Genomic DNA, 12,359 nt, shown 5'->3' with positions numbered 1-12,359 from the left:
AGGAAAAGACGGCCGTAATTTACTGCCGTCATTTACGGCCGTCATTACAATGACGGCCGTAAATGACGGCCGTCTTTCCCTATAGAACTCTATGTAAACGTTTTATGACGGCCGTAAAAGACACACAAATTACACACAAATGACGCCTGGCGTTACTCTGTGTGAATGCAGCCTCATACCTATATGGAAGAAGTCAGCGTTTCTGTAGATACAACTGACATGTTGCGATTTTCAAAAATACAAGCATTTTTAAAAACACATTTTATCCTCTGCAGTTTTTCTTCTGCAATGTGTTGATGAATTAGCCAGAATCCCATCCACTTTGCAGGTAATGTAAAATGCAGCGTTTATGTCATGTGGGGACCCAGCCTTAGACTTGTTTGAGTTTACACTGTCTAAATATTACACAGGACTGGTAAATCTGCCTCAACGTTTTCTTGGTTTTACAGCACAGTTGGTAAAATGTTTATATTTATAAACAAGTTATCATTGTATCATTTTTTTTTTTTTTACTAATTAAAAATGTCTCATGATCAGTGGAGGTCCCTGCAGCCATACACAACTGATCCTATGGATAAAGAATAACTGGTATATTTTGCACAACCCCTTGAGGCTGAGGCCCCACATTGCGGAAACACAGCTTTTTTTTTGTTGCAGATTTTGCTTCGTTTTTTTGGGCCAAAGTCGAGAATGGCTACAAAAGGAATATAAAATATACAGTAAGTTCTTAATACTTCTACCTTCTTCTCAGTCCACTCCTGGCTTTGGCTCAAAAAAACGCAACAAAATCTGCAACAAAAAAAGCTGCATCTCCACAACGTGGGGCCTCAGCCTTAGTGCTCGTTCACACAGGGTGGATTTTGTCGTTGAATCCACGTCATAATCCGCCCCCTCACAATTGAGGTCTATGTCATTTGAGCCTACTCTGGAGGGGGAAGCTGGCGGCAGGCGCATTTTGGCCCTATTGTGACGCGGCTTCCCGCGTCACTCTCAGGACCAAAATCGGCCAATCCGCTCCCCGTGTGAACGGGGCCTTAGTGTTCAACAAAACATTCAGAATGTTTGTAAATACTACTTAGTACACTTAAAGATAAAATACTTACTCTGACTTCATTAACATCATCAGAATAGTCTACTGTCTGGCAAATATAACTGTAACCTGCTGCTCTGGCTCCTAAGAAAAGCTGAAAAGAAAAACACAAAATATAAATCAGTAAAATAGAACTAAACAGCATTCTGCAGGCCATTTTCACAGACACACTGAGACAAAGATTTCCTAAATAGACCATATTGCGTAAACTGTTCTGAAATGCTAGGAAAACTATAGAACCTATTGAGAAAGAATACAAAAAATCTAAAATCTATTTGTGAAAGATATTGGACATATCAACCATTCTGGCTGTCAAATAGAACCTTGCATGATACAATCTGAAACACTTGGCGCCTACCAAGGAAAAGGTCATTAAAGTAGATTGCAGACCTAAAGTACCCCCAAAGGGCCATGTTTTAAAACATGAGAAACATTACACTACTGTGTCATACATAAGGTCAGATGTTTTCCTTAGACACAAAAGGCCTATATCTATGTGCAACCATGTAGGGGAGGGCATTTACTCCTTCAGATAAGGTAGATGCAGTAGTATTCACTAACGGATTTTCAGAACAGAAAAATATACTTAAAATTACAATAGTCTTCTATCAGTCTGCTGTATTCTTTGACTTCTTCTATTACACAAACAGCACAATTTTGTTACTAGATAAACACATATATACTGCCTTACATAGGAATTCATATTTAGCAGATCTGATGCAAGAGCCAATTAATACTACTGCACCATCTATGAAACTGTATCACTGAAATTTCCCCATTGTTGGACTATTAAAGGATTATCTTATCTTAAACAAAATACAGCAGACTAGAGAAAGCGAATGGGCACAGTCGATATCATTCTGTACGGTATCACTGATACGTAAATAAATAGCAAGCATACTATCCAAAGACCTAAAAAATAATTAGGAAGATGCCCAAAATCTCACAAAAATATGGACTTTTATTAATCAATAAACAGTGCATAAATTATAGGACCAGGCCAAGTGCAGGCAAAACATGTATCAAGGTATTGCTACTCCGGACCTGACATTATTGTTTGGGCATTATCATTATCTCTATAAAGTATGTTGGCGATAAGATCAATTGCTGCCCTATGTGCTCCGAGGCTTTTATGGAACTTATTTTCTATTTGTACTTTTATTTGTAGTGTTAGAGTAACCTACTGCCATTTCTTAGGGCCTGTGCACACGGAGTTAATGCGAGTGTATTTTAGCATAATACACATGTATAGAATACACATGTAAAAATAACACTCCTATTGACTTCAATGAAATCTTTTACACGTGTAAACAAGCGTCAAATAACGCGTCAAGTCAGTAGGAGTGGGTTTTTCTTACACGTGTATTCTATACACGAGTATTATGCTAAAATACACTTGCATTAACTTTGTGTGCACGAGCCCTTACTGTTGTTAGCTTTTTTTATATGGCTTTTTTTTTTCTTTGTTTTGGTAATATATTTGGCTCGATCAATTCTAAACTACATGAACAATATATTATTATAGATATTACTATGCATTTTGCTCACTACTACCGTGACAGTGTTAGTGGCTTGTTTCATTGCTACATTACCTTGGCATCCTCTATCATACTATCACACTTGCCCAATTTATTGTGATTTATCTCTTGTGGATTTGCAGTCTTGGCAACACTTATGGCTTTTTTTTTTCTTCTGTGTCATGGTTTTTTTTTAAATTTTTTTACCTATAATGTATCTATTTGTATTTTTAGATGATTCTTTATTATTTCCATGCTATTTATTGATTAATAAAATTCCATATTTTTTGTTACAGCTAGGATATCTTCCTTGTTATTTGTAGGTCTTTGTATGGCTGTTTGGGGTCCTGGTATTATTATGTAGATGAGATAATTCTCAGCATTTCTAAATAAATACTAACCTCCTTAAATATAAAGAAGTTTAAAATAACCATTCCAAAATTGTAGCCAATCAACAGATAACGTAACTGGAAAGGTTCTCGATTCTTCATATACTTGGGACCCAGCCACACGATGAGTAAGTAAAGTGTGCTGATGGCCAATGTTGGTAACGGAGACTGCATCAAAGTCCATTTTTCCACTCGCTTATCTGTTAATGAAAAAAAAATTGCAAAACAATTATAATTCAAGCTTCAAATGAAAAAATACCATTGTAATATACCCTGACCAGCCATTATATTAAAATCACTAACAAATGAAGCGATACATATTGATTATTTTATTACAATGAAACTTGTCAGGAGACGAGATATATTAGGCAGCAATTGAACAGTCATTTAATGTGCTGGAAGAAGGAAAAATGGGCAAGTCTAAGGATACGGTGACTTTCGAAAGAACCAAAATGTAATGGCTAGACAACTGGGTCAGAATAGAAGATTGGGCTAAGGGTTAGGCTAAGGCCCCACGTGGTGTCACTAGAATCCCATCCACTTTGTTGCTGTGGTTTTATCTGCAATATTTCCGCTGTGAGTGAAACGCAGCATTCACACCACGTGGAGCGCAGGCCTTAAAGTCATTGTCCAGCCCCCTGAAGATTTTAACCGAAAGCCTGACATGGTGTAAGATAATTTCTAATTCCCTTTTGTATTCTGGCCTCGAATGATGATGTTTCAGCATGGACATGTGACTGGTGCATTGATTAAGTTAGCACCAGTCACATTTCAGTGTCAAAACATCATGGGGGCCAAGATGTAGATACTGACAGGGGATACAAGAAACAGCAGCACACTGCAAAGGTGAGCAATGTATGTAAATTTATTGCTGATTTGGAAATCATCTCAAAAAAATAGTTTTTTGGGTTTGTTTTTTTTGGATACTGCTTAACAGGGAGTTAGTCACCAAAACAAAATCTGCTGAAGGACAGACAGATAGCCAGGGATTACAAAAATAACACTTTTTTTTACTTTCTTTTTTCTTAAGGGGATATTGTCACTCCTTGGGGAGAGACCACCATATAGGTGTATGGAGACTTATTAAGCCTTTAGCACTTCACTTCGCAAGGGACCATGGGAAGAATATGCAAATCTGTCTTCCATGATGTAATTAGGAAGTAAGCTGCTGCCTCAGTGTTGCAAACCAATAGAGGGCGCTCACTGGAATGTGCAAGCCTGTCTTCCCTGATGTAATTAGGAAGACAGAATTTCAGTGAAATAACCCAATAAAAGTTTGCTCCCTTTAGCATCATGCTCGACCTTCCAAGAGGCCTTTGTTTTACAATGACGCTGGGATTATTACCAGGTATAGTCTCTCAATCGAGGACGGCCGTTTCGATGTACTTTCATCTCGTCAGCCCGATGTAGAGAAGAATATAACCTGATAGAGGTGAGAGCTTAGACAGGGTAAAGGGGATATTGTCACTCCTTGGGGAGAGACCACCATATAGGTGTGTGGAGACTCATTAAGCCTTTAGCACTCCACTTCACAAGGGACCATGGGAAGAATATGCAAATCTGTCTTCCATCATATAATTAGGAAGTCAGCTGCTGCCTAAGTGTTGCAAACCAATAGAGGGCGCCCTCTATTGGTTTGCAACACTGAGTCAGCAGCTGACTTTCTAATTACATCATGGAAGACAGATTTGCATATTTTTCCCATGGTTCTTTTTTCCTGACATGATAATGAGCTGTTTGGTGTCGCAAGGGCATCATCATTGCTCACAGCACACAGAGCTTTGCGATGTCCGTAAGTAGGAAAACGTTTCATTCATGTGAACCCTGCTACCCGATGCGCTTTTAGTTCAATAGGGACTGTCCTGCTGACAGGCTCCATTTAAATGTAAAGTGTAAACGTGAAAAACGAAGCACCAAGAACTAATATTACGATGTCCGCTGAATTATAAATGTAGCTAACCAGCCTACAAAGATTTGTCTTGTACACTGTGTTCCATGCTGCTAAAAATAATGTCAATGCAATGATCACTAGAGCGCCCGCAGGATTCAGTGAGGACAGAAATAGAATATACCCACTCACATATTAAAACAACAGAAGTGTCAGTAGCTTTCAGACAAAATTTGGTCAGGATTTTTGAACTAGTAGTTGCTCATAAAATATAGTTTATGTCAATAGCCATTCTAAAAAGTGCTTCTCTTTTTATCTTTACTGTTGAATCAGATAATCCTTTTCACTACAAGTGGTCAGACTGCCAATAGGTGGCTCACCTGCTGGCCACATCAGATTTCATCTTCTCAACTTCCTTCCTGTGTCTCAAGTAAAAATAAAAAGGAAGTAAACTGGCAAACTCGTAGAGATGGGTCTCGATAGGCTGTAGCCTATGTTTCTGCATGGATACAGAGTACAGCATAACACACTGTAGTCTGATTTTGTAGTTTTCCTTCTCTCCATCTGACACCCTAAAAGTACGTTCCTCCTATCCTTCCTTCTATGGACAAAAATCCAGGTTTTCTTTGTTGTCCAGTTTAACAAGGAAAACAACAAAACGATGCACCTCTGTAGCTCCCTACTGGAATTTGGGTTAGGGACTAAGAGAACTCCTTAAGGAGAGTGCACCTTTGCAGACGTATGGAGACTTACAAGCCATTTTTACTCCACTGGGGGATTCTGGGGAATATGCAAATCTGTTTTCCAGGATGTAATTAGGAAAACAATGCCTCTGCCTGCTGCCTCTAGGACAACCCCCTTAAACATCAGGCATGGCTTTTTAAAGGGATTCTACCACTAAAACAAAATTTTTTCTATTTACCACGTCGGAATAGCCTTAAGAAAGGCTATTCGTCTCCTACCTTGCGAAGTCTCCTCCGGCCCGCCATTCCATAGAAATACCGGTTTTTACCGGTATGCAAATGAGTTCTCTCACAGCAATGGGGCGGGCCCCAGCGCTCAAACGCAATGGAGGCGTCCCCACTGCTGCCAGAGAACTCTCTCCAGCGATGCCTCCATCTTCAGCTGCATCCTCCCCTTCTCTCGTCGTCTTCCGTCTGGGTCAACTCCGATGCCTGCGCCGTCAGCTCTACTTGTGTCTCACTGTCATTTCTATGGAATGGCAGACCGGAGGTAACTGAGCAAGGTAGGAGACGAATAGCCTTTCTTAAGGCTATTCCGACGAGGTAAATAGAAAAAATGTTGTTTTAGTGGTAGAATCCCTTTAAGCTTAATACCATGATGTGGGATTATTGCCAAACTAGTATATCTATTCCAAAAGGAACAGACTACTGTTATTTGTTCACAGACCAATCACTGGCCTCGGGGAGCACTGCTAAAGGTCAGCGATCGGCTGATGGTCACAAGTTGTCAAAATAGTGTTACTGTTGAAACCCAGTGAACTAAGACCTAATAGGTGAACTGGAGCTGCAGTGTGGAATCTAAAAAACCACTACTTATTTTATTGTAGCATGCCATTCTCTAATTTTGTTCTTTAGACACCTTTAGGCTAAGGCCCCACATTGCAGAAACACATCAGGGTTTTTTGTTGCAGATTTTGCTGCGTTTTTATTTATAAAAGTTAGAGGGGGATTTAGAAGAAGGTAAACATCTAAGAGCTATTTTTATATTTCTTGATCCATTTCAAGCTACCCCTGACGCAGTAAAATATGCAACAAAAAATGCTGCATTTCTGTGGCCTTAACCTTAAAGTGAATTCATATAACCTTTCAGCAGATCTGTTTAACATACAAAAAGTGGATGGAAACTGATAGCCATCCATTTACATAGACATGAATGGATAAAAAAAAGGGAAAAACTATGACTGAAACTATCAGTTTTTCTTTATATAAACGTAAGTGGGTGACCATCTGGATGTAATAGGAATACCTTGCGTACATGGGCCTATTACTGCTGTGAACAACCTCTGCAATACAGCACTTATAGACATTCTATGGTAGTCTACTGAACATCTATATGCCTTGAGGGGAAGTTAGCTTGGTAGAAGCAGTGGTGCAGACCCAAACAGTCAAGACAGGGACACAAAATGTGCAGCAAACTGGTTTATTTAGAAAAAAACAGGAAAATAAATCACTTCAGGCACAAAATGAGCAAAACAAAATACAGCCTTAACTTCAGGCAAAAACAAAATAAAAACCTGCTCGCCTGAGCAACTAAACAGAACTGATAACCAAACTATACGTGTGGCTACTTCCAGCCACACGAACAAAACAAGCACAATATTGTCTCACCGGACTCAGGGATACAGGACACAACCATACACCGCCTTACACCCCATGGAACTGCACAAAAATGCAAGACCTTCAGCCTTTTCTGGCCCAGTAATGAGCCAAGGATCTACAACTGGGCTGAGGCCTACTCCAAATCCTCCCTGGATCATACATATGTCAGAAACCTGGGGCTGATATATCTGGACTCCAGCACTCTGCCGGTCACGTTCTCCCAGCCTCCATTCATATAAACTAAGCCGTTGCATTAAAAAAAATTGATTATGGTATTTTGAAGATTTTACAAGATACTGAATAAGTTACAAAACCTCTGAACCAGTAAGTGTTTCCGCCATGTGTTTGTTGGGGCCTCAAAATAAATATTGATAATGAAAGAAGATCCTATATGTATTTGTCACAATATTTTTTCCAACCCCTTCTGTGTTACTGGATACACAGTAGTAAAGAGCTAGAAATTCACCACCAGCACATTCAGCTGACCCATCACCTTATACCGTAGCTTCATTATAAAGCGAATATATCAGCATGTTTTACCCATACATGACCAACATACACCACTGACTAGAAGGGAGTATTTTCTACCATCCATAGCATAGCAACCTAAGCAAGACTAAATCAATAAACATTTCTCACTATGGCTCATAGTAAAAGCCAGAATTGATTTCCCATAGGAAATCTTTACAATGGCATTATCTACAGCCTGAAGGCAATTCCTCACATCTTAACATCTGATCTAAAGCATCTTCAGCAGTTCTTCATTATTGAAAGGTCTTGAAAATGCGACACTGATAAACACAAAGTCATTACAGCAAACAATGAAATACTCATTTCTAAATATATGACAAAAATGTCTAAGTGACACTATGATTCAAAACGGTATTTAGCAAATACTTGCATTTTTCTATAAAAAAAATAATGATTCTTGGGGATTCACTTCTTACAACTTTACTTGTTTATGCCTCCTAGAAATGTAGTAACAAATAGACAACGGAGTGTGCCCCTGTCCAAGGCAAGTGTACCTAAAGAGTCTGATACTGTCTGCACAAACTGGGCAGTGTCATTGTACAGGGACACATATCACCTAGTAATACACTGTGTACTAATAAGTATTTGGACACCCATGAAAATGAAGATATCTGAGGTCGTGATGTACATCACGCCTTCCGCCGTTAAATAGGAAACAGCATTGGCATTAGTCACATGCAAGATGCCATGAAGTGCAGAGTTGTCCAATTTCGAGAAAGGGGTAATTGTGGGGTATTACAGAAATGGTTGATCCTTAAGGGACATAGCAAGTGAACTGAATTACCCAAAATAGACAGTGGCCTATGTGATTATGAAGTGGAAGGTGAACGGTGATTGCCGGTTTTTCCGGCTCACATTTTTTGGTCAGGAACCTGAAGCGTTTTTGGCAAAAACCTGATCAGGAAACGCCAGGCGTTTTTTTTTTTTTAAATATAATTCATGACCACATCCCAAGAGGAAACGGATCAGGAAACTCCTCACGCATTTTACGGTCAGGTTTTGACAATGCCAAAACCCTGACCAAAAAATTTTTGCAGAAAATTGTTATTTATAATGGGATGCAGCTTCTTTTCTGTGCCCTATTCAATAGCTATGTGCCAAAACTTATGTTACAACGTTATACCCTATCATGTTCTGTTAATTATACTAATCGCACCTTCTCTTTGTCTATGCAATGTACAACCACACCTAAAATGTATTTAAACCTCTCTCTTCCTCCATTAAAGATCATAATCTATTTTGCTCACATAATTCTAGATGTATCCTCGGAAAAATGTTTTGTGATGGCGCACCAAAATTATTACTGCCAAGTATTTTATTAACAATAGTCACGTAACACACAATGTATAGTTCAATTATCCATAATTATCCATAATTGCCAGATTGCATTGCAAAGTTTCAAGATCAAATCCCTTCATCAGGCATAAGTGAAATGTAGAAGGATGCAGCAATGTTTGCTCACCACCCACCAATACTGCTTTCAAAGACATTATATTGCTGCATCCTTCTACATTTGACCTATAATTGATGAAGGGATTTGATCCCGAAACGCTGCAATGCAATCTGGCAATTATGGATTACTGAACTATACATCGTATGTTATGTGACTATTGTTGATAAAATACTTGTCAGATATAATTTTGGAGTGCAATCACAAAACTTTTTCCTGAGGACACATTTCTTGGGTGTTTGGTCTGATCATATAGTGAATGTGCACCCGTCCTGAGTTGTAGCAGTCGCGTGCTGCCATGTACCCCTCTGTCTTCTTGGATACATAATTCTAGAAGTGACTGTGTGATTCTCTGAGCCGGCTCATATACTGATTGTACTAATTTGGACTTCAATACGGTGATACTTAGAGCACACTGTGCTTACGCTAGTTATTAGTAAATTTTAGCTGGAATTCTTATCAACTGTAATTTTTCATTGAAAATTTTTCAACATACATACAGAGAAAAAAAAAACAATAGAAAGGCCAAAGAAAAAATAAGGCACTCATGTAACAATGGAATAAAGTAACGAAGAAACAGAGCATAAAGAATACAAAAAAATACAGGGGATACACAGACCACAAAGGGAAGGACATGAGGGGAAGGGGATTAAAGGCCATTCAGAGCACAATAAGCATCTCAGGATGACCAAACTGCCTGAAATGCGTCTAGAGTGTGGTTCAGGGAAGCAGTCAAAAATTCCATGCTACGCACATCTTTTAGGCGAGCCACTAAGTCAGGACCTATGGGAGGTAGAGTGCACTTCCAATGCATGGCAATGAGGGGTTTGGCTTCTGTACACAGGTACAAAAACAGTTTGGAGGTGTGTTTAGCTGGAATTCTAAGATATTGCAAAAATATTTCATGAACAAGTATTTACTAAAACAGAGATATCAGGAAAATTCCTCTTTAGGTGGAAAAGCTGCTTTTTTGGTGCAGATTTTGCTGAGGTTTTACAGAAACACAAGCATTTTTTAAAATTGCAGCATTTCTGTTGCAGATTTTTTCTGCAATTTGTGGATGGGATTAGCCAGAATCCTTTCCATTTTGCAAGTACTGTAAAGCACTGCCATTTGGCTACGTGGTGCCTATAGATATTTTCTCCCTAATAACATATAGTCCCTATTCCTAGGATAATAACTCTAATCCCTGTGATTCTGACCTCCAGTGACTACAAGAACAGGGGTCCCTGAGTACAAAGAGTGGATGGCGTGTTGGTGCTGTTGTAGCTATTTGATATGCAGATCAAATTCTGTTGAACACCTTCTGTGAAAACCTAATTAATAAAATAAACATGTATAATGAGCCTGGGAGACACAGACATACAGCCTAATGGTATACATAAATGTCTCCTTTTATTGTAACTGAGCAGCTTTTTAGACTATTTTACAGATAAGACAACACAATGAAAACAATACATGAACCAAATTTCAAGATTGTAGAAAATCATAAAATTAGCTTATTTGAGAGGCAAATACAATTGGTCATTTACATAATACTATTGTGTAACCCTTCATTAACAGTGCTAATGCATGACCAACACACTATTCACTTCTAGGAATGATGGATAGTATATCCATGAATGTCGGGGACCACCGAGAACAGCTGTGGCACGTAAAGAGGGATGTCCCCTCAATGTGTATACAGCCTGAGAAGTTATATGAGCTCACATGATGTCAGATGGCAGATCAATTATGCAACCAAACACCAAGGATATATGTCTATTATGTCTTGCTCTACACAAAATGACACCAACCAATGTTGGTCTTTGAATGTGAGAGATTTTGAAGGATTTGCAATCTAGTTTCTTATTAATTCTTCATATTCCTGTCTGAGCTGATTATTTCCTGCTGTAGGCCAGGGACACATGGGGCTAACCTGCTGTAACGTACAGTAGTAGTGTACTGGATGGGATTTTCCACCCACATAATGCAGGATAAAACACACACAAAGTGTTAATTTGTGCAGATTCTGCCACATTTTCAGTATCTGAAATGCAAAGGCTGAAACTATTGTGTCCATCCCTAAGCAGCCCTGTCCTTTGTGGCCTAAATGTTCAGTTGTGGTTTGGAAAGCCGTGGATTGGGGATCTGTTGATGGTTTCCTCAGGATGACCCTCGCGGTCGCAGCCATGCCCATGGACAGTGCCTACCCACATGTGCCTACACGGACAGTGCCTACCCTACATGTCCTTTGCAGCTGTCATGGAGGTCCAGATACTTCCCATTGTAATGTTATTCCAATATTAATATGGAGAAGAGATAATATAGGGATTGAGTAAACAAACCTAAAGTGCTATAATGGAGATGTAGCAGCCTCAGTACAAGAACTGCTCCCATCTAACTGAATGTAGCCCTGCCGGTGTCAGTACATGGCTATGAAGCCAATGTAGGGTTAGGAGGGGCCGGCTCTATTAGCAGATGGCACAGGATGGGGCTGGGGTCAGCGCTCCTCTCCAGGCCCACAGGCAGTCCTTACCTGCGATGCTCAGGCTCCAGCTGTACAGGCGGAGAGTGTCATTGATCAGCTCGGACACCGCGCTCAGCGCCATCCTGGCTCCTCTGCACACAAGCCCCGGCCGCTGCTATCCACTAATCCCGGAGATGAGCTCGGCGGTCAGTGACAGGATGCTGAGCAGGGCATGGCGTGTACGGGCTGCCGGGTAAGAACGGGAGCGAGTACGATGGCGGATGACAAGGACTGCGCCACCTCTCCACACGTGACGCGGTTGCCCTGGTTACAGCCGCATTCCAGGTACCGGCCCCCCTCAGCACAAGGACCATTGATTGTCTTGGGGCGTGGCGTGTATGTTAATGAGGTAGCGGTGGGCGCGGCCAGTGTTGAGGACGTCCAGTGTGCGGAGGAGGCTTTGACGCAGTGTTCGCTGGAGACAATAACATGAGGGTCTGCTCCGCTCTGGGCATGCTCCACACTGGCACAGGACCACACGCGCGATACGAAAGAGCACGTCATTGTCTATTACTCTGTGTACTATTGTGAATATGAATAAAGCTGCAAGGATTTCAATCACTTTATGGTAGGGGAAGCGTTAAAACATGTTTTTAGCTTGTGTTTACATCTATGGTTAAAGCCACGGTATGAGAAATTCATT

At 40.2% G+C, this 12,359-nt stretch overlaps 1 protein-coding gene across 3 annotated transcripts in view; it reads right to left on the bottom strand.

Moving 5' to 3' along the window:
• Window positions 1–12,091, bottom strand: part of ELOVL4 (ELOVL fatty acid elongase 4) — a 31,703-nt gene extending 19,612 nt beyond the window's left edge. For all 3 annotated transcript variants that reach the window (XR_012715330.1, XR_012715331.1, XM_075268283.1), the window contains exons 1-3: window positions 11,726–12,091; window positions 3,009–3,196; window positions 1,104–1,184 (exon numbers count right to left, since the gene is read on the bottom strand). Coding sequence is in view for 1 of the 3 variants with exons in the window: in XM_075268283.1 (XP_075124384.1) it covers window positions 1,104–1,184; window positions 3,009–3,196; window positions 11,726–11,798 (342 nt within the window). In the remaining 2 variants the exon portion in view is untranslated. The remainder of the gene's footprint in view (window positions 1–1,103; window positions 1,185–3,008; window positions 3,197–11,725) is intronic.
• Window positions 12,092–12,359: the final 268 nt, after the last annotated feature.

Source organism: Leptodactylus fuscus, chromosome 3 (assembly GCF_031893055.1).
Source record: "Leptodactylus fuscus isolate aLepFus1 chromosome 3, aLepFus1.hap2, whole genome shotgun sequence".
Taxonomy (NCBI): domain Eukaryota; kingdom Metazoa; phylum Chordata; class Amphibia; order Anura; family Leptodactylidae; genus Leptodactylus; species Leptodactylus fuscus.
This window is presented reverse-complemented; position numbering and strand designations above follow the sequence as displayed.